The 23,152-nt window shown below is 44.2% G+C and overlaps 1 protein-coding gene across 2 annotated transcripts in view; it reads left to right on the top strand.

The window, feature by feature from the left end:
- The first annotated feature begins 890 nt into the window (after window positions 1-890).
- Window positions 891-23,152, top strand: part of gtpbp3 (GTP binding protein 3, mitochondrial) — a 37,315-nt gene continuing 15,053 nt past the window's right edge. Inside the window, exons 1-8 of one of the 2 annotated variants that reach the window (XM_041208931.1) lie at window positions 891-988; window positions 8,551-8,707; window positions 9,186-9,282; window positions 13,347-13,405; window positions 14,341-14,406; window positions 18,943-19,052; window positions 20,782-20,863; window positions 21,833-22,014. In XM_041208931.1, the coding sequence (XP_041064865.1) occupies window positions 924-988; window positions 8,551-8,707; window positions 9,186-9,282; window positions 13,347-13,405; window positions 14,341-14,406; window positions 18,943-19,052; window positions 20,782-20,863; window positions 21,833-22,014 (818 nt within the window). In that variant the 5' untranslated portion in view covers window positions 891-923. The remainder of the gene's footprint in view (window positions 989-8,550; window positions 8,708-9,185; window positions 9,283-13,346; window positions 13,406-14,340; window positions 14,407-18,942; window positions 19,053-20,781; window positions 20,864-21,832; window positions 22,015-23,152) is intronic. The other variant, XM_041208932.1, reaches the window with a different exon arrangement.

Genomic DNA, 23,152 nt, shown 5'->3' with positions numbered 1-23,152 from the left:
ACTGTTTCTCTCTCCACAGCAGCTGTCAGACCTGCTGAGTATTTTCCAGCACATTGGAGAGACCAAATGCAAACTGGGTGACCGCTTTGTGGAACATCTTCGGTCTGTCCGCAAGCACGACCTGGGCCTCCCTGTCGCTTGCCATTTCAACACACCACCCTGCTCTCTTGCCCACATGTCCGTCCTTGGCCTGCTGCAATGTTCCAGTGAAGCTCAACGTAAACTGAAGGAACAGCACCTCACCCTCCGATTAGGCACTTTACAGCCTTCCGGACTGAATATTGAGTTCAACAACTTTAGATCATGAACTCTCTCCTCCATCCCCACCCCCTTTCCGATCCCCTTTTTCCAATAATTTATATATATTTTAATCTAATTTTTTATGTATTTTTCTTTTCCCACCTATTTCTATTATTTTCAAATGTATTTCCATTCATTGTTTTATCTCCAACTTTTAGCCCATTTTGGTCCCATCCCCCTACCCCACCCCCACTAGGGCTAGATGTATCTTGCTCATCCTGTTTTCTACCCTTAATGTCACTATTATTAGCACATTCCACAGCTAATATCACCATCGTCAACACCTCCTTGTCCTTTTGTTTATGACATCTTTGGCAATCTCTTCTTTGCCTCCACCTATCACTGGCCCTCTATCCAGCTCCACCTCTCCCACCCCCCTCAATCAGCTTATGTTTCATCTCATTTCTAGTTTTTCCAGCTATTTTTGTTTTTTTTTCAGCATTTTACCGTTTTTATTTTGGATCTCCATCATCCGCAGTATTTTGCTTTTATTTTGATGGCCTCTGCATTCTGCAGAGTGTTGCCATTTGGAGCCCTTACCGATTGCTGGCACTAGATGGCGCAGCTGACGTGTTTCCCGGTCCCGGGGGCTGTCAATCATCCTGTTAATTGACAGGCGGAGGATGAAGCCAGCGGCAGCGTTCAGGTTCTGCACGGTCCCCGAGCGGATCCTGCGGGATGCGGTCAGGTAAGCGGCTCTCACAGCGGCCAAGGCGGATGCTCAGATGATGCTCCAGCCGCGGGACCTGCGCTTCAACCCAGTGCTGAGACCGGAAGGAACATTTTCGATGCACCCATCCCGGCTCTCCTGTCGGGGGTTCCGGAGGAGCCTGCAAACCTGGTCTGGTTCCTGTCCAGAACGTTAAACACAAATGGGCTTCACATACTCTTGCTTTTTTTTTGGTTTTTGCTATAATCAAGTTGCTGAGCTGCTTTAAGGCACAGCTCCCGATTTCCTGGATTGTTTCGCCTGTTAGCAAACTCAATTTTACTGGAGGCCCCTATACTGCTTCCTGCATTTAGGCTAAAAGCAAGGTGCAGAGCCAAAGGGCGGCGTTCGCCCCTGCGTGGTTTGGTGCAGTGCACAGAAAATTAATGGGGCATAATATTAGTAATTATTTAATATAATAGAGGTGGTACTGACAGAGGAGGAGGCCGTTAAGCCCATTGAATCTGGTTATTCATTGAGATTCTGGTTGAAAGTTGGTGCTTTCTTTTACAACTCGCTCCATGCCCAATCTGGACTTCATGTTGGACTGTACCTGATGAGTTGCCCATTCTGTTTGTGCCTCGACATTGAGTGCCAGAAGGTTATTGACGGAGATGGGTGATCACATCCAAGTCTGACCTACACAGTCATTAGAGGTTACTGGTAGCATCAGGAGCAGGAACCCTGGCTCATTTTCCCTCCCTTGCCCCCAGGCCCTCTTAGGTCAATCTGTCTACCCCTCTACAAACCAAAACAGAATTACCAGGAAAAACTCAGCAGGTCTGGCAGCATCGGCGGATGCTGCCAGACCTGCTGAGTTTTTCCTGGTAATTCTGTTTTGGTTTTGGATTTCCAGCATCCGCAGTTTTTTGTTTTTATCTACCCCTCTACCCCAGTTGAAATAGGCTAACTGAGCATGGACGTGGGATCATCCCATGCAGTACTGAGGGAGTGCTGCACAGTTGGAGGTTTTGTCTTTTGGATGAGACATTGAACTGAGTCAGCCGTCTCCAGTGGTAGGATGACCATAAGTCCCGTTTTTAAAGGGACAGTCCCGTACTTGAGCTCTATTGCAGGTGTCCTGACTGTTTCTTAATAAGTAATTAATTGTCCTAAATTTTCTGTCTCCTGATGTCTACTGCATCTCATAACACCTGATTTCACCAAATGGTAACTGTTCCTGAAACAAAACTAACGGTAAACATGGGGTAGTGTCATATTCTTATATTATTCTGAAATGATTGAAGAACTATATTGTCATGTGAATGTATACATGTATATCCACAATGTCACAGTACTGTACTACAGTCAGTGTACCAGGGGGCAGTTACCCTGTGTAGCTTTAATCAGTGCTTGGCACAGAGGATTGCAAGGAAGGCTGTAACTATGTGCAGTTGCTTCAATCTTTACTCTGGGAATGTCACAAAAACGTACATGTTGTTTTGATGCCGACCTATATAAACAATTCAAGGTTTTGAAAAAAGATTCCAGTAACTGACAACAATAACGCAGGTTATATGTCGAACAGGCTGCAGCACATTTTTCAATTTTCAACAGTGGTGATAGTGACATTACTCAGCAAAAAAAACAAAGTAAGTGTGCAAATCCAAGTGTTTCAGATTTTTTTCGTGATCGCACACATCCAAATGAGTGACTGGTTGCTTAACATACTGTGCACCTTGGACCCAGTTTCAGTGATTGTACCTCTCAATTGATTGAAAAACAGCACAGTTCTGATTGATTGCTGTCGGACTCACTTGAATACGAGTTATTTTACCAGGTGTCCCGTGTTCAACATATCAGGTGGGTGGAGAAAAAACCTCCCATGACACTATTTTGAAGAACACTGGAGTTATCCTTGGTGTCATAAAGTCATTATAGCACTGAAGGCACCCACCCTGGCCGATATTTATCCCTAAACTGCATCACAAAAACAGTTTATCTGGTCATTTATTACATTTCCGTCTGTGGGAGTTTGCTGTGTGTGAGTTACAGCAGTGACTGGACTTCAAAAGTGCTTCATTGGGCTTAAAGAGCTTTGGAATGCCCTGAGATTATAAAAGACGCTACGTAAATTTAAGTTTGTTGTTTTTAGTACCATATCACATACAGCCTTTACCTGTCTAGCCATCATAAGAAGCCAAAGCTGTCTTTCACAGTTCTCTCTCATTGTCTGTTTACTGCATGTTTTTTCCCACTTACTTTCTATATTATTGAGACTTCTTGTCTCTTTCCAGTTTGGCTGTATATTGAACTGTTCTGGTTTAGCATCATGAATGATATGGCACGTTCTGTTGCCACTTGGTCCATCATGCCTGTGCCACATCTTTGATCGACCTATCCAATTAATCCCCTGTCCCTGTCCTTTTCCCATAGCCTTGTAAATGTTTTCCCCTCGAGTATTTATCCAATTCTCTTTTTGATGTTACTGTTGAATCTGCTTCCACCACCCTTTCAGGCAGTGCGCTCCAGATCATATCAACTTGCTGAGTAAAAAAATATTTCCTTATATCGCACCTGGTTCTTTTGCCAATCACCTTAAACCTGTGGTCTTCTGGTGGCATTGAAATAGTTTCTTCTTATTTACTCTATTAAAAGCATTCATGATTTTGAATGCCTCTGTCAAATTTTGTCATAACCTCTGCTCTAGGGAGAGCAACCTCAATTTCATCGATCCCTCCACATAACTGAAGTCCCTCATCCTTGATATCATTCGAGTACATTCCAGTACACCTAGTACATTCTAGTACATTTCTTCTGGTCCCTGTTTAAAATATAGCATCCAGAATTGAACACAATATCGCAGCTGAGGATTAAACAGTATTTTCTAAAGGATTAGTTTACATTACTTACTTTTGAACTCAATTCCTCTATTAGTAAAACCAAGGGTAAATTTAAAAAAAACTTGCCATTTTCACAGATGTTATGTACATATACTCCAGGTCTCTCTCTTCCTGTGCCCCCTTTAAAATTGAACCTTTTATTTTATATTGCCTCTCCTTATTCTTCCTTCCGAAATATATCATTGCACACTTCTGTGTTAAATTTCAACTGCCATGTGTCTCTGCTGTTCACCAGTTGATATCCTGAAGTCTGTACATCAGCTCCATTTTCCTGCTTTTTCTCTATCTCTTTTAAATACTTTTACCCAACAATCATGTCTTCTGTTACCCAGCCAACTTTGGATCCATGTTACTACTGTCCCTTTAATTCCACGAGCTGTAATTTTGCTCACAAGTCTGTTGTGTCGCATTGTATCAAATGTCTTTTGGAAGTCCATATACACCACATCAACATTACCCTCACCAACCGTCTCTTTTACCTCATCAAAAAACGTAAGCAAGTTAGTTAAACACAATTTGCCTATAACAAATCAATACTCGCTTTCCTTAAATAATCTGCATTTGCCCAAGAGATGACTAATTTTTTCCCAAATTATCATTTCCAGAAATTTCCTCACCACCAAAGTTAAACTGACTGGCCTGTAGTTGCTGGGTTTATCTTTACACCCTTTTTTTGAATAAGAGTGTGGTATTTGCAATTCTCCAGTCCTTTGGCACAACCCCCAAGTCTAAGGAAGATTGGAAAGTAATGGCCAGTGCCTCCGCAATTTTCACTCTCAATTCCATCAGTCTCCTTGGATGTGTGTAAATGTGAACTCGTTCACTTTGACAGAAAGAATAAAAAAAAGCAGTATATTATTTAACTGGGGAGAGATTGCAGAATTATGAGGTACAGAGGGATCTGAGTGTCCTGGTACATGAAAGTTATGATGCAAGTATAGCAAGTTATTAGGAAAGCAAATGGAATGTTGTTGTTTATTGCAAGGGGAATGGAATATAAAAGTTGGGATGTTTTGCTACAGTTATACAGGGCATTGATGAGACCACATCTAGAGTACAGTGTACAGTTTTGGTCTCCTTATTTAAAACAGGACATAATTGCATTAGAAGCAGTTCAGAGAAGATTCACTCGACTGATTCCTGGGTTGAAGGGGTTATCTTATGAAGAAAGGTTGGACAGGCTGGGCCTGTATCCATTAGAGTTTAGAGGAATGAGAAGTGATCTATCTGAAACATATAAGATCCTGAGGGGATTTGACAGGGTGGATGCTGAGAGAATGTTTCCCCTTGTGGGAGACTAGAACTAGCAGACACAGTTTAAAAAAAATTAAGACTGAGGTGAGGAGAAATTTTTTTCTGAGGTTCTAGAGTCTGTGGAACTCTCCCTTAGAGCGGTGGAGGCAAGTAATTGAACATTTTTAAGGCTGAGTTAGATAGATTCTTGATTAACGCAGGAGTCAAAAGGTATTGAGGCTAAACAGGCAAGTGGAATTGAGAACACAATCAGATCATCATGATCTTATCGAAAGGTGGAGCAGGCTAGAGGGGCTGAATGGCCTACTCCTACTCCTAATTAGTATTTCGTATAACTAGTGTCCTGGTGTCTTATCAACTTTTAAGTACAGACAGCCAATCTAATATCACCTCCTTATCAGTTTTAAACCCTTCAAACGTCTGAATTACCTCCTCGTTCACCATGGCTCGAGCAGCATCTTCTTCCTTGGTAAGGACAGGTGCAAAGTACTCATTTAACACCTCAGCTATTCCCCCTGCCTCCTGCGTAAATCTCCTTTTTGTTCCTAATCGACCTACTGCCCCTTTTGCCACCCTTTTATTATTTATATGCCTATAGAAGATATTTGGATTCCCTTTTATGTTAGATGCAAGTCTCTACTTGTACTGTCTCTTTGCTTCTCTTATTTGCTTTTTCAGTTCCCCTCTGAACATTCTGTATTCAGTCTGGCTGTCACTTGCATTATTGACCTGACATCTGTCATAAACACAATGTTTCTGCTTTATCTTACTCTCTAACTCTTTTGTTATCCATGGAGCTCTGGGTGTGTTTGCCCTACCTTTCCCCTTTGTGAGAATATACCCTTACTCTACTTGAATTATCTCTTATTTAAAGTTCTGCTCAGTGACAGTTTTGCCTGCTTATCTTTGATTCCAATTCATCTGGGATCCATTCTTACCCCATTGAAATTGGCTTTCTCCCAGTTAATTATCCTTCCTGCGGATTGCACCTAGTCCTTTTCCATAGCCAACATAAACCTTATAGACAACATAAACCTTATGATCCAATGATCACTATCCCCTAAATGTCCCTCTACTGACAATTGATCCATCTGGCCCACCTCACTCCTAAGAACCAGGTCCAGCAATGCATCCTTTCTCGTTGGACTGGAAACATACTGCTGTCGAAAATTTTCCCGAGCACACACTAGGAACTCTTGCCCCTCCTGCCCTTTACACCACTACGATCCCAGCCTATATATAGAGAAATTCAGCCCCCCATTATAACTACTTTTTCTTTTATTTATTCTTTCCCGGATGTGGGCATCGTTGGCTTGACCAGCATTTATTGCCCATCCCTGATAGCCCTCGAGAAGATGGTGGCGAGTCGCCTTCTTGAGCCGCTGCAGTCCATGTGGCGATAATTCTTGCACTTCTCTGTAATTTTTTTGCAAATTTGATCCTCTACATATTTTCCTCAAGTTGGTGGCTTATGGATTAGACCGAGCAATGTAAGTGCACCTTTCTCATTGTTTAGCTCTAGCCAAACAAATTCTGCCCTTGATTCCGCTGGGTTAATTCATTGCCACAGAAGGCTGTGGAGGCCAGGTCATTGAGTGTATTTAAGACCGAGATAGATAGGTTCTTGATTGGTAAGGGGATCAAAGGTTACGGGGAGAAGGCGGGAGAATGGGGTTGAGAAACTTATTAGCCATGATTGAATGGTGGAGCAGACTTGATGGGCCGAATGGCCTAACTTCTGCTCCTATGTCTTATGGACATCCTCTCTTTCCAGCCATTGCACAGCTCTCTTTAGTCAATACTGTCACCCCCCACTCCTCCTTTCCTATCTTTCCTGAACACCTGTGTATCCAGGAATATTTAATACCCAGCCCTGCCCTTCTTTGAGCCAGGTCTCTGTTATAGCCACAACATCAAATTTCCAAGTGGCTGTTTGCCACTGTGACTCACCAATCTTATTTACCACACTCTGCGCATTCACATACATGCACTGTAATCCTAATTTAGGCTTTATCAACTCCCACTTTATGCTGAACCACCTATTTCCTACTTAATATCAGTCTTTTCCAATTCTTTGCACCTTAGGTATCCCTCTCTAGCATTACCTCCTGGTTCCCACTGCGAGGTTAGTTTACATCCTCCCCAATAGCACTAACAAATCAGCCCACAAGGAACTCAGTCCCGAATTGTTTAGGGACCTGTCTGACCTGTACAGGTCCCATCTCCCCCGGAGCTGATCCTGATGTCTGAAGAAACTAAAGCCCTCTCTCCAGCCACACATATATCTGCTTTATCCTCCTCTTTCTATACTCACTTGCACATGTTACTGGGAGTAATCCAGAGATTACTACTTTTGAGGTCCTTTTTGCTAATTTCCTACCCAGCTCCCTAAATGCTAACTGCAAGATTACATCCTTCTTTCTACCTATGTCATTGGTACCGATGTGGCTTTTTACCCTCCCCCTTCCGGATACTCTGCAGCCGTTCACTGAAATCCTTGACCCTGGCAGGGGAGGCAACATACCATCCTGGGTTCACTTCTGTGGCCGCAGAAACACCTGTCTGTTCCCTAAAGGTCCTATGACTATTGGTGTTCCAGTTGTCCTCGTGCTCTCCTGTACAGCAGAGCCAGCCTTGTCGCCATGGACTTGGCTCCACATATTTCACATCACTTTCATCACTATTCAGAACAAATACTGTTTGGAGATTGAGGTGGACTCGGGGGACTCCTGCACCACCTGCTTATTTCTTCTTGACTGCCTAGTGATCACCCATTCCCTCTCTTTAGCATACTCTTAAGCTGCAGAGTTACCACATCTATAAATGTGTCAGCCACAAAGCCCTCAACCTCAGGGATGCAATGCAGTGACACCAGCTCACCCGGAGCTTGAGATGCTGCAGCTGATGACGATGTACATAAGATAATTCAGGAAATGTCCTGCAGTTTCCACATGGAACATGATATGCATTCTGCTGTTCTTCTATCTATTAGTTAATAAAACGTACAGACTTACTAACAAAAACCCGAGTACCTCAGCCTTGAAAGCTCTTTGGATCCAAAGCCTTTTGGAGCAGAGAGTTCCAGATTCTGACGACATTTAATGTGGAAAAAGTGACAACATTCTAACTTTGCAGTGGTCACTTGTTTCAGCTGCAGCCTCTGCTGGAGGAGGTGAACCAGAAAGAATAGAGCAAACCCAAAAATAGAGCAGGGGAAGAATGGAAAAAGGACAATGAAATGCAGTAGTGACTTTGCTGTTAAGTGCGATTGCTTCTACTTGTACAGATTTGGTTTCATCGCTGCACTTCACGTTGTCCCCAGCGGTAGAAAGACTATTACGGAGTTAAGGGGGATGATGGTTTGTTAATGGTCACTCCTGGGCTCAGTGTGATGCTTCATGCTCCTGTGCTAGATTGAATGTAATGTTTAGCTCCTTTGCACAGGAGGAATCATTTAGCAAGGAATTTAACTGGACTGGCAGCAACTCACACCAGCAGTACCACTGATTCTGGCCGTTCGTACCAAGCAGCAGTGTGCACCGAGCTAAAGAAACCTCTGGTGATCAAGCAGCTGCCTTCAGTTGCACTCAAGCCCACCGAGGTAAGTTGCTCTGGACAGTTAAGTGTTGCATATTTTAAATAGCTGTTAGCTCTCAGACTGGTGTGGATCCAAACCATTTATCAAAAAATAAAATGAGACTTGTTCATTACCTTTAATGCCCCATGTGCTAAGCAGTAAAATTAACCTGAGTAATGAAATAAAATAACCTAACAACTATTTCAAATCTAATTCTTGATACAATGATATATTGAACCAGCTGGGGCAGCTGCCTACTGAGACTGACAAATCAAATGGTTATCAGAGGCCAGTTAGCTGTACAGGACGGAAGGTGGAGATGTGTTGGCTGTAACATGATCTAGGACAGGACGCACTATCTGGTAATGGAGATGCATTTGCAAAGCATGACTTGGACGTACGTGGTGACACTAACTGAGACCAACGGGTATGTTGATGCTGTGCGATTACCTTTAGGTGTGCTGAATTTGTTTGACTAAAAATGCCCGCCTTTTGTTGTCAGGTGCGAGTGGATGTTCATTGTTGTGGTGTAAACTTTGCTGATCTTCTGATATGCCAGGGCCTGTATCAGGAGCGGCCTCCGGTCCCCTTCACTCCAGGTAAAGCCAACCTTGGTTGTATAAGAATAACAATTGCTCCATTCTTGTTTGGATCCTGGGTTAAGAAGTTTAATATTATCTGGTTTTTGTTCAGCTGAATATTGTGCCTGGCCATTTGCGGTGAAATTAAACACGTGTGAGGTTTGCAGCAGGGATATGCTGGAGATTTCCTTGAGAGTTCCCTGGCCTCCATAACTTTGGCAGAAACAAAACTTTGCATTTATATAGTACCTTTTAAAGTAAGGGTCGACCTAGGCATAGTTGGGTGATGGACGTCACAAAGTGGTGCAAATGAGCTATAGTGGACGTTTGAGGATGGTGCAAGACATACCGTGACAGCAGATCTCCTGGTAGAAGTAGCCACAAGCAGCAGCAGAGTAGTAAAATATGCTAAGGCATTCCACAGAGTTATTATCAAACAAAAGGCCGCAGGATGAAATAGGGGGACAGGTGATCAAAAGTTTGGTCAAAGAAAGTTAGTTTTAAAGAGTGGCTTTAAGGACGAGAGTGAGGCAGAATGGTGGAAAGGTTTAGGGAGGGAATTCCAGAGATTAGGATCTAGGCAGCTGAAGGCCTGGTCACCAATGGCGCAGTGAACAAAATCGGGGATGCTCTAAAGGCCAGAATTGAAGGAACACCGATATCTGTGAGGCTTGTAGGGCTAGCAGAGGTCACAGGGATAGGGAGCAGTGAGGCCATGGAGGGATTTCAAAATAGGAATGGGAATTTTGAGAAGCTTCCAGACTGCGATGTAGATCAGTGAGCACAGGGGTGAAAGGTTAATGGGACTGGATGCAAGTTAGGATTCAGGGGGTTATACAGAGTGGAGATGAAAGTAGGCAGTCTTGGTGATTGAGAAAATATGGGGTTGGAAGTTTAGCTGAGATTCAGATAGGATGCTGAGGTTGCAAAGTCTTCCAGTATCTGACTATAGCCAGGGAAATGGATGTAGTTGGTGGCTGGGGAAAAGAGTTAGTAGCAGGGGCTGAAGACACTGACCTCAGTCTTCCCAATAATTAATTGGAGGAAATATCTGTTACTCTAATAGTGGATATCAGATAAATAGCAAGACAAATCAGAACAAGTGGGAAGAGTCAGATCTGGTGGTGAGGTAGAGATGGGTGCTTTTAGCATACATGTGGAATCTGATGATATCCCCAGCAGGGAGATGAGAAGTAGGAGGGCGTTCAAGGATAGATCCTTGGAAGAGACCAAAGGTAATGGTGCAGGAACGAGAAGTGAAGCTATTGCAGGTGATTCTCTGGTTTTGACTACATAGATAGAAATGGAGCAAGGCAAGGGCAGTCCCATCCAGGCCATAACAGTGGAGAGGTGTTGAATGAGGATGGTGTGGTCAACAGGTCAAGAAGGATGAGAAGATACAGTTTACCTTTGTCAAGGTCACACAGAGTGTCATTTGTGACTTCGATAAGAGCTGCTTTGGTACTGTGGCAGGGCGGAAACTTGTTGGAGGGATTCAAACATGGAATTGGAGGAAAGGTGGTCACAGATTTTATTTGATGGCTTTAGCACCTTCAAAGACTGGAGAGGAAAGGGATGTTGATGGGGTGACAGCAGGGTCAACGATAGGTTTCTTGAGGAGGCAATGATGATAGCCGAGCTGATGCAGAGAGGGAACCATTAACAACATCAGCTAACATGGGAACCAGGAAGGGACCTTAGGTTGTCAGCAGTTTGGTGGGAATAGGGTCAAGAGAGCAGGAGGTGGATACCATGGACAAGATGTGCTTAAAGAGGGTGTTCGGGGAGATAGGAGAGAAGCTGGAGAAAGATAACAAGTTCAGAGCAAGAGCAGGGGGAGCATTTTAGAGGGAGCTTGGCCTGATGGGCTAGTGAGAAGGGGCAGAGGCAGCTGATCAAATGGTCTTGATGTTTGTGACCAAGAAACCCATGAGTTCCTTGCACTTGTTGGAGATGAAGGTAGAGGATACAGGGGAAAGGAATTTAAGATTAAGGTTTATAATGTAGAGAAAATCTGGGGATTGTCTTTGCATGCTAGGTTGATCCTGGATTACTAAGCTGTTTTGGCAGAGGAGAACAGAACCAGATCATGCTTTATGTGATCCAGCCGGATCTGGTGATGAATGGCTAAACCAGTTAGAATCATGGAATGATACAGTACAGAAGGGGACCATTCAGCCCATCGTGCCTGTGCTGGATCTTTAAGCTATCTGATTAGTTCCAATTCCCATAGGCTCTTTCCGCATAGCCTTGCTAATCTTTCCACCATGAATATTTAAGCCTATGTCATTTGATATAAGGGAACAGAGACAAGGCTGCATTGGTGGCAATGACCAGGGTGAGAGAGAATAATGATTTTAGTGGAGTAAAGGGCATCAACTGTGGAGGTGTGTGCGTGCTTGAGTTGCAAAAATGTTGAGGCGAACGTAAAGCCAAATGGCAGAAGATTGGGAATTTGACAGTGAAGGTATAAGTGAATTGAAGAGAATTTTTGCCAGGGGTGAAGGAGATGGAGTTGGGAAGGGGTAACGGGTTGTGAGTAGAGAGCAATACAAGGAAGTGATCAGAGATGGCCTTGAAAGGAGTAGCGAAGCCACATGAGAAAAAATAAAGTTTTACACTTATACAGCCCCATTCATGACCACCGCATGTTTCCAAGAGCTTTACATCTAATGAAGTACTTTTGAAATTTAGTTGCTGTTGTAATATAGGAAACATAACAGCAAAATTGCACACAGCAAGCTCCCACAAACAGGAATGTGTTAATGACCAGATCATCTGTTTTTGTGATTGAGGGATAAATATTGACCAGGACACCAGGGAGAACTGCCCTGCTATTGTTGAAATTCTGCCCGTGGGATCTTTTACTTCCACCTGAGAAGGCAGACGGGCCTCAGTTAAGTGTCGCATCTGAAAGACAGCACTTCCGACAGTGCAGCACTCTCTCGGTACTTCACTGGAGTGTCAGCCTTGATTTTTGTGCTCAAAGGTTGGAGTGCAACTGGGACCCTGAACCTAGTAACTTAGAGGCAGGTGTGTTAAGAGGTCAAAGGGGTTATCCTGAATATGGGCTGGTTAGTTTGTGGAAGGAGAGATTAAGGGAGGATAAGAAAAACAGTAAACTCAGAATAGAGAGTATGATAGCTGAGATGGAATATGAAATCACCAAGGATGAGAAGTTGCTTGATGCAGAGGCTGAGGGAGGAAAGCAGTGAGGATATCTCTGAGAGACTTGGCATGGTACTTATGTGGGCAGTAGGGAACTGGAATTTCAAAGGAAAGGTGTACGGGGTGAAACAAGGTGTGATGCTCAAAGGAGGAGAAGGTGCCAGAGAAGTACGGGGATAGATTAAGCTGTGATTCAGTGATAAGAGCCACACTGCTACCATGATGACCTGGGCCCGGGGAAGTGGTAGAAGGTATAGTCAGACGGGGAGACTTCATTTAGGGGGAAGGTTTGCATCAAGACCATGACCTGAATCCAATCATTCACAATAAGCTCATGAATGGCAAGGGCCTTGTTCACAAGCTAACAGAGATGGTGGAGGGAGATGCAGAAAGAGGTGGTCATAATTAATCCACTGGAAGAGGTCAGCAGTAGGAAAGGTGAATGGGACAGAAAGGAGAAAGTCAAGATTAGCCCCCTTTGGGAAAGGTCAGAGAAACTGAAGCTCTTCAATTTTGAAAAGAGGTGAATGATGGGGAGTGTGCAAGATATTAAATAGCCTGGATACTTCTTCAAAGTATGTTAGGATACTAGAACAAGAAGGCATGGGATAAAATTGGTGGAAGTTTAGGACAAATGTCAAAAAGCATTAAATTCGCAAAGTGCTGATCACTCTGGTTTCTGGATACCCTCAGTCTTACTCAAGAGTCTGTTACATAACTTAATTGAGAAGGTTGGGGGAATGTAAATTTCTTTTTTTGGCTGGGTGGATAAGCTAGAATGATCTTCCTGCACTTCTATCTATTGTCTGAATCATCAAGAACTGAAACATAAAAAGGAAAACTGCTGTAATTAGTGCATAAAATCAAATTCTCTGGGTAGATTGTCTCACAAATGAATAACCCTTGTTTTGCAGGAATGGAATTTGCAGGGTCTGTGCTGGAGGTTGGACCAAACGTCACAGCGATCCACAAGGTAAATGTTTAATGGGGGCCTCTGATGCTTTGTGTTTCTCTAATGTGTGTTTCTCTAACGCGTGTTTGGTAGCTAAATGCATCATGTGGTTTGGCACTAAGCTGTATGGTACAAAGTCTCAGATTTGTTTCTTGGCCCTTGCTCAGCCAGAGTGGTTCTACAAAGTTACAGTTTGTCTCCGTGGCCCCAAACTAGGTTGGGAGAGTTGGGGTTGGGTAGAATCGCCCAGGGCTCCTGCTTCCAATTACAATCCATTGGATTCTTGAAGGAATGTGCATTTGTGAAAGTCGTGTGAGGAACAGGACTTCAGCTTGGAACTGGTACCCTCACCTCATGGTCAAGTGGCCAGCTAATGACATGATTCACAGGCTCGCACGTTGAGAATGGCCATTTGGGTTAAGTGCCAGAGGGCTGTTGGTACTGTAAAACTATTCCCAAGTGAGAGTCAGCATCTTAAGAAGTGAAGAGGAGAAATTGGGAGAAAAGTCTCTTTCTGTGATCTTGAATGTCCACAAGTTTCTTTCATAATTTTGAGTGCTTTTGTCAAATGTATTGGGCATAATGATCTTTTTTATGTTTTACATCTCTCTTCATGGTTTGTAAGTGGCTCTTTTCCATTATTACGATTAATTACATTTTTAAAACAGAAATAGATTTGTAATAGCAACAAAGCACCAATCATTTGATTATAACAATAATTAGCCTGAATAAACAAAACATAATTTGAAGAGGCAATGGCAACTAGTAACAATCAGCTGATTGTTACTAAATAAATTCTGATAACTATTTAGTCTAACAGGAAAATTGATTTGGAATTGCATTCAGCATCAGTAACTTAGTCTCCAGTGTAACAACTCGGTTCATTGGAGTGCCATGTCATCTGTGTGCAGCACAGGTTCTTCTCACATGTGACATTTATATTGTATTCTGTTCAGGGAGACCGTGTGATAGGTGTGAGTTCCACTGGGGCAATGGCAGAACAATGCGTTGTTGATCACAAGGTAAGTGGCATGGAACACTGAAGGTGCTCATCAATGATGACAGTTCTTTTGTCAGAAAGTAGTGATTTTAAAAAATAATTTATTCATAAGACATGGGCTTTGCTGGCTGGGCCAGCATTTATTGCCCATCCCTACTTGCCCATGAGAAGATGGCAGTGAGCTGCCTTCCTGAACTGCTGCAGTCCCTGCTGTGGTGTAGGTACACCCACAGTGTTGTTAGGAAGGGAGTTCCAGGATTTTGATCCAGTGACAGTGAAGGGACAGCGATATATTTCCAAGTCAGGATGGTAAGTGACTTGGAGGGGAACTTCCAGGTGGTGGTGTTCCCATCTATCTGCTGCCCTTGTCCTTCTGGATGGTAGTGGTCATAGGTTTTGAAGGTGCTGCTTAAGGAACTTTGGTGAATTCCTGCCGTGCATCTTGTAGATGGTACACACTGCTGCTACTCTGTCTGTGATGGAGAGAGTGAATGTTTGTGGATGTGGTGCCAATCAGGCGGGCTGCTTTGTCCTGGACGGTGTCAAGCTTCTTGAGTGTTGTGGGAGCTGCACTCATCCAGGCAAGTGGGGAGTATTCTATCACACTCCTGACTTGTGCCTTGTAGATGTTGGACCAGCTTTGAAGAGTCAGGAGGTGAGTTACTCATCACAGGATTCCTAGCCTCTGACCTGCTCTTGTAGCCATAGTATTTATATGGCTAGTCCAGTTCAATTTCTGGTCAATGGTGACCATCAGGATGTTGATAGTGGGGGATGCACTGACGGGAATGCTATTGAATGTGGAGGGGTGATGGTTAGATTCTGTCTTGTTGGAGATAGTCAGTGCCTGGCACTTGTGTGGCACGAGTGGTACTTACCACTTGTCAGTCCACACCTGGATATTGCCCAGGTCTCGCTGCATTTGGACGTGGACTGCTTCAGTATCTGAGGATTCGTGAATGGTGCTGAACATGGTGCAATCTTCAGCGAACATCCCAACTTCTGACCTTATGATGGAAGGAAAGTCATTGATGAAGCAGCTGAAGATGGTTGGGCCGAGGACATACCCTGAGGAACTCCTGCAGTGATGTTTTGGAGCTGAGATGATTGACCTCCAACAACCACAACCATCTTCCTTTGTGCTAGGTATGACTTCAACCAGTGGAGAGTTTTCTTCCTGATTCCCATTGACTTCAGTTTTGCCAAGGTTCCTTGATGCCACACTCGGTCAAATGCTGCCTTGATGTCAAGGGCAGCCACTCTCACCTCACCTCGGCAGTTCAGCTCTTTTGTCCATGTTTGAACCAAGGCTGTAATGAGGTCAGGAGCTCAGTGGCCCTGGCGGAACTCAAACTGGGCATCAGTGAGTAGGTTGTTGCTAAGCAAGTGATGATAGACAGCACTTTGATGACCCCTTCCATTACTTTACTGATGATTGCGAGTAGACTGATGGGGCAGTAATTGGTCAGGTAGGATTTGTCCAGCTTCTTATGTACAGGACATACCTGGGCAATTTTCCACTTAGCTGGGTAGATGCCAGTATTGTAGCTGTACTGGAACAGCTTGGCTAGGAGCACAGCAAGTTCTGGAGCACAAGTCTTCAGTACTATTGTGAGAATATTATCAGGGCCCATAGCCTTTGCACTATCCAGTGCCTTTAGCCATTTCTTGATATCACGTGGAGTGAATTGAATTGGCTGAAGACTGGCATCTGTGATGCTGGGGACCTCCGGAGGAGGCCAAGATCGATCATCCACTTGACACTTCTGGCTGAAGATTGTAGCAAATGCTTCAGGCTTATCTTTTGCACTGATGTCCTGGGCTCCTGCATCATTGAGGATGGGGATATTTGTGGAGCTTCCTCTTCCAGTGAGTTGTTCAATTGTCCACCACCATCTGTTGGTTGTGGGATCACTTAGCTCTGTCTATCACTTGCTGCTTATGCTATTTGGCACGCAAGTAGTCCTGTGTTATTACTTCATCAGGTTGGCACCTCATTTTTAGCTATGCCTGGTGCTGCTCCTGGCATGTCCTCCTGCACTCTTCATTGAACCAGGGTTGATCCCCTGGCTTGATGGTAATGGTAGAGTGGGGGATATGCCAGGCCATGAGTTTACAGATTGTGTTTGAGTACAAATCTGCTGCTGCTGATGGCCCACAGCGCCTCATGGGTGCCCAATCTTGAGTTGTTAGATCTGGTCGAAATCTATCCCGTTTAGCACGGTGGTAGTGCCACAGAACCGGGTCTTCATTTCCACAATGACTGTTTGGTGGTCACTCCTACCGATACTGTCATGAACAGATGCATTTGCGGCAGGCAGGTTGGTGAGGAGGAGGCCAAGTATGTTTTTCCCCTCTTGTCGGCTCCCGCTCCACCTGTTGCAGACCCAGTCTAGCAGCTATGTCCTTTAGGACTTGGCCAGCTCGGTCAGTAATGGTGCTACCGAGCCACTCTTGGTGATGGACATTAAAGTCCCCCACGCAGAGTACATTCTATGCCCTTGCCATCCTCAGTGCTTCCTCCAAGTGGCGTTCAACATGGAAGAGCACTGATTCATCAGCTGAAGGAGGGCGGTAATGGTAATCAGCAGGAGGTTTCCTTGCCCATATTTGACCTGATGCCATGAGAAATCATGGGGTCCGGAGTCGATGTTGAGGACTCCCAGGGCAACTCCCTCCCGACTATATACCACTGTGCACGGGACATACCCATGAACGGTGATGGTGGTGTCTGGGACATTATCTGTAAGATATGATTCCAAGAAGAGACAGCTCTCCCAATTTTGGCACTAGCCCCCAGATGTTAGTAAGGTGAACCTTGCAGGATCGACAGGGCTGAGTTTGCCATTGTCGTTTCCGGTGCCCAGGTCATTGCTGGGTGATGTGTACGATTTGATCCCTTAATGTCTGGTGGGAGGGCTGAGGGGGAAAGGGTGGAAGAAGAACAATTAGTTAAGGATATGGCTTTATGGTTTAAATACTCCTAAAGGTGGGATAGCACATGTCCCAAACAGCCTACATCCCCAGGAATCATTAGAACATGAGTGAAGTTAGTGCCTCTGTCGGGGTTTGAATCTTTCACTCAACATTTTTATCATGTTTTCATTTAGATTGCAGCTTGCGCAGTCAGTGCTTTTATGAACTGAAACCTGTTGTATTTGAGTTAACACAGCCTAGATTTAATAATTAACCTCAAATTATGACAAATTTCCTCTTGGGAAAACCTGGGATGCCCACCATGTTCTCCAATTACCTCAGATGGCATAAGAGTAAGGCATGCCAGATCATTGCTTACAGGCTAAAAGTAATAATCCAAATTTAATTGCATGTAAAATAATATACAAAAGCAGAAAGATCAGCAGGATCCTATTTGATAATGAGAGAATGAGTGAGACCATAGGAGGGAGTAACAAACAATATCATTAATCTCTTTTAACACACCCTCAACTTGAGTGCCAGAGAAAACCACTGGAGTTCCTGCTCCTGACTGTAATCCAGTTACCCCTGTTAGGAAGTAGATGGTAGGTGAGGTTTCTACAGTTAAATACGGGCAGCATGGCACATGAATCACGGGCAAATGGAATCATACCCAGAAAGTACGACAGCATATGGGAGAGGGGTAGAGGGGAGAGAGCTGGGAAAATGCCTTTGTGGTACAGTTGTGCAACCCAGCAGAAGGCAACTGGGTGATTGATATGAAAGGAAAAAACTGCGGATGCTGGAAATCCAAAACAAAAATAAAAATACCTGGAAAAACTCAGCAGGTCTGGCAGCATCTGTGGAGAGGAACACAGTTAACGTTTCGAGTCCGTATGACCCTTCAACAAAATTAAGTAAAAATAGAAAAGAGGTGAAATATAAGCTGGTTTAAGGTGGGGGTGGGACAGGTAGAGCTGGATAGAGGGCCAGTGATAGGTGGAGATAACCAAAAGATGTCATAGACAAAAGGACAAGGAGGTGTTGAAGGTGGTGATATTATCTAAGGAATGAAAATTGAGTTCAACAATTTTAGATCATGAACTCTCTCCTCCATCCCCACCCCCTTTCCGATCCCCCCTTTTTTTTCCCAATTCATATAGATTTTTCTTTCCCACCTATTTCCATTATTTTTAAATGTATTTCCATTGTTTTATCTCTACCTTTTAGCCTATTTCGATCCCTTCTCTTCACCCCACCCCACCCCCACTAGGGCTATCTGTACCTTGCTTGTCCTGCTTTCCACCCTTAATTAGCACATTCCTTAGATAATATCACCACCTTCAACACCTCTTTGTCCTTTTGTCTGTGACATCTTTTGGTTATCTCCACCTATCACTGGTCCTCTATCCAGCTCTATTTGTCCCACCACCCCCCCCCCCCTTAAACCAGCTTATATGTCACCTCTTTTCTATTTTTCCTTAGTTCTGTTGAAGAGTCATATGTACTCGAAACGTTAACTGTGTTCCTCTCCGCAGATGCTGCCAGACCTGCTGAGTTTTTCCAGGTATTTTTATTTTTGTTTTGGGTGATTGATATGCTTGGCTAACGTGCAGACCTGACTCATTTGAAACCCCTACAGATGCTGTGGCCCATCGGAGAGGAGATCTCCTATGAGGTGGCTGCGACATTACCTGTTTCGTATGGCACGGTGATTCTGGCACTGCAGCAGCGAGCAAAGACACAGCCAGGGTGAGAAGGAGCAGGAGTAGGCTATTCGGCCCCTCGAGCCTGTTCCACCATTTGATAAGAACTTGGGTGATCTGGTTGTGTCTCAACTCCACTTTCCTGTCAGCCTCCCATAAGCCTTGACTCTCTTGTCTATCAAAAATCTGTCTAACTCTGCCTTGAATAAACTCAATGACCTGGCTTCTACTGCCACCTGGGGAAGAGAATTCCACAGACTCAGAGAGAAAAACATTCTCCTCGTCTCCATCTTAAAAGGGAGTCCCCTTATTGTTAAACTGTGTCCCCTTGTTCTAGTCCCCTCCACGAGGAGAAACGCCCTCCTGGTATCCGCCCTGCCAAGTCCCTTCAGGACTTAGTAGGTTACAGTAAAAAGAGAGGCCAGTGTATTCAATTGCAGTTGGACTTCTGTGTGATTGTCAACAGAAAATGCTGGGACTGTGCAGCAGTTGAAAAGCAAACATATGGGTTTGTGTCTCAGCCATAGACCTCCCTTCACTGCGAGTTGTGAAGAAAACTCCGCCCCCAAACCAGTCCAACTCTTCTCTTTCCAGCTGCTGACAGAGCTGCTATGCGCGCCCACCATTTCTTGACACTATCTCAGTTCCCAACATTTTGCAGTTTTCCTCTTTTTTTAACCTTAGAGATGTGAATGAAACTTAGAACTTGCAGCATAGCAAGAGGATGTTCGGTCCATCATGCCTCTACTAGATCTTTGAAAATGCTATCCAATTAATCCCACTGCTCTGATCTTTCCTCATGGGCCTTTCACTGTTTCCTTTACAAATACATATCCCTTTGGAAAGTTAGTTTTGAATCTGCTTTCACGACACAATGGGCAGAGTGCATTCTAGGTCATAGCAAAATTTTTAAAAATCTCATCCTCTATGGGTTCTTTTGACAATTACCTTAAATTTGTGTCCTCTGATTACAGACTCTTCTAGTAGAGGAAACAGTTTTTCCATATCCACTATATCAAATCCTCCTATATTTTTGAATACTTCTACCAATTCTTGCCTTGACCTTCGCTGCTTTCGGGAGAACAACCCCAGTCTCTGTCGTCTCACCCCCATAACTGTAGTCCATTCTTGAGTTATGTAGTTTTCTTCTCTTTCCTTTCCGCAACACTGGGCGCTATCTCCCCTCCAGTACCTCACTAAACGGCTATTATTTCATGATTGAGCCCAGATGGGTGAACGTTGAGATAAATTATTCACCGGGGCTAGGGGTGGAGGGGGGTGAGGGAGGGCAGCAGAAGCCTCCTCGAAGGCTGAACCCGGTCTCCTCCTTGAACTTCTGCATACATGCAGTTCCCAGTAATTGTCACTGGGTGGCGATCCGGTGCCCAGAAATTGGAGTGCCCCTTAATGTACCTGGGCTGAGGTCACTAACTAGACTCAGACTGTGGATAGCATCTGGGAGCTACCTCGACACTATGACAGGGCACCACACCCGGCACTGTCAGCCTTTTTGGGAAGAGCGTTCCAAATTCCCAATACCTTTTGTTAAGACGCTCTCTTTAAAAACTACTTCTTTGTCACACCTATCCCAATATCTTGTGTTCCCATGTTAGATTTTGTTAGATAATCCCAAATGCCTTGGCACGCTTTACTATGCAAGAACTGCAAGTTCTTATTGTTCATGTTTTTTGAAATAGTGCTTCCTGATTTCACTCGAGAATGACCTGGCTGCAATTTTAAGTTTGTGCCCCCTTGTTTCTGCTGATATTTTCCAGGGAGACTGTTCTGGTGACGGCAGCAGCTGGTGCAGCAGGACTTGCAGCTGTGGATGTTGCATCGCATGTCCTAAACGCCAAGGTCTGACACTCGGTTTTGTTTTTAATGTGTCTACCTATGAATCATCTGCTTTACGTTTGCCATTTTCGTGTGTGGCATTATACACAGACATAAACGCACACGCACTCTCGCATACATGTATTGTTCCAATCCCAGGATTAAACATTTCTAAATATTATGTGACATTGGGACTGGGTAGCATGGCAGGATGGTACTTTTTAACGTAGCTTAGACTGATGCAAACATTAGAAAATGATGGCCAAGGAAAGATCGGATGTTCCAGCAGCCCTGCCTGACAATCTAAATGCCTGGAGAATTCTTAAGATACTTCTTAATGGGGGTCAGACTGCCCATTGTTCCTGCTGACTGTATTGGTCATAAGACAAATGACCTTTGATAGTCTGAAGCCACTTCCTACCTGACATGAGACTCCAGGACAAAAGTGTCCATAAGTTCAGCATTAGTTGGACATTAATTTAGGGCTGCTACCTGGTAGAAAATTGATGGTAGTGAGATTGTACCTTTGGACAGTTGCTGATCATATGGTGACCTCCAGCATCACTGAATTTCTGATTTAGGGTGCAATTTATCAGGCGAAGAGGACAGGCACTTCTCCATAAGATGAATGGCAAGCTCCCACAAACAGCATTGTGTTACTGACCAGATAATCTGATTTTAATTATATTGATTGAGAGGCACTCCTGCACAAGGTGGGAGGGAGACAGAGTCAGTCTTGGCTTGCTGTTGAACAACACCTCCTTGAGGTTGGTGTCACAGCAAGGTTGGGAAAGTAGTGTCCCTGTGGTGCATGTGGGGCAAAGTGTTGAAAAACACCTTGGAAAAGAGCTCCCCTCACAATAAAACAGTTCAACGGCTTGAACATTATCAAAAGCGAGTACTCTGTACCAAATTTAACAATTTGTTTCTGAGCATGTCCCAGCTCGAATCATGTGCTCATCAACAAGTACTGGATCTGCTTTCGCCCCGTAGGTCATTGCTGCTGCAGGGACTGATGAGAAGTGCGAACTGGCTGTGCGGAAGGGCGCTGTGGCAAGCATCAATTATACTACAAAGAGTATGAAGGAGGAAGTGAAAAAACTGACAGCAAACAGAGGGGTGAATGTGGTGTTTGATGCCGTTGGAGGAGACGTTTTCAAAGAAGCTTTCAGCAGGTACTTTTATCACTCTCATTTGCCATTGTCAAAATCCATTGATGTGTAGCGGGTTGTAACGGTGAGCCACAGGCTCCAACCCCCAAAGGAAGCGATCTTACAGATGCCAGACGCCAGGCTATTCCTCATCAAGGGTGGGAGTAAGTCATAGGGGAACTGAACACTCAGGGAACAGCACTGGGTCACTGTGCATGCCCCCACCTTGACAAGTCAGCTAAATGATCGAGGGGTACAGACTATAACCTGGGATCAGGTTATGTCTTTTTTTAATTCATTCATGGGATGTTGGTGTTGCTGGCTTTTGCCCATCCCTAATCTCTCACTGTTATCTTGGATTTCAGCAGATTGAGGAATTACTGGCAAGATAAATATATGGTGGTGGCGGGGGGGGGGGGGGGGGGGGGGGGGGGGGGGGCTGGATGCGGGATTTGCGGCCTTGTAGAGTAGTATGTGAAGGAAATGCTGATAGAGTGAGATGAAGATCGGTAGGACGAGGCTCGTGTGGAGCTCTGGTATAGGCCCGATTGGCTCTATTTCTGTTGTAAGTCTTGTGAAATTAAAAAATGGTCCATTCTCACCTTCTAACATTCTGAAAGGGAAATCATGTTTAATCAATTTATTTGAGTTCTTTGAAGGAGCAACGTGCACTGTGGATAGAGGGGAGCCTGTCGATGTATTATACTTGGATTTCCAGAGGACATTTGATAAAGTGTCACATCAAAGGTTATTGCAGAAAATAAAAGCACATGGTGCAGGGGGTAACATATCAGCCTGGATAGAGGATTGGTTGGCTGGCAAAAAACAGAGAGTATGCATAAATGGGCCTTTGATTGGCAAGATGTGACTAATGGAGTCCTGCATGGGTCTGTGTGGGGCCTTGACTTTTTACAATTTACATCAATGATTTAGATGGGGGGAGTGAAGGCATGGTAACTAACTTTGCAGATGACACAAAGATAGGTAGGAAAGTATGTCGTGAAGAAGACACAAGGAATTTGCAGATGGATATAGATAAGTTGAGTGAATGGGCAAAAATCTGGCAGATGGAGTAAAATATGGGAAAATGTGAAGTTGTTCACTTTGGTAGGAAGAATAAAAAAGCAGAGTATTACTTAAACAGCGAACGACTTCAGAATTC

This window comes from Carcharodon carcharias, chromosome 16 (assembly GCF_017639515.1).
Source record: "Carcharodon carcharias isolate sCarCar2 chromosome 16, sCarCar2.pri, whole genome shotgun sequence".
In the NCBI taxonomy this organism is placed as follows: Eukaryota; Metazoa; Chordata; class Chondrichthyes; order Lamniformes; family Lamnidae; genus Carcharodon; species Carcharodon carcharias.
Note: the sequence above shows the minus strand (reverse complement) of the source record. Positions and strands in the feature narration are given on the sequence as shown.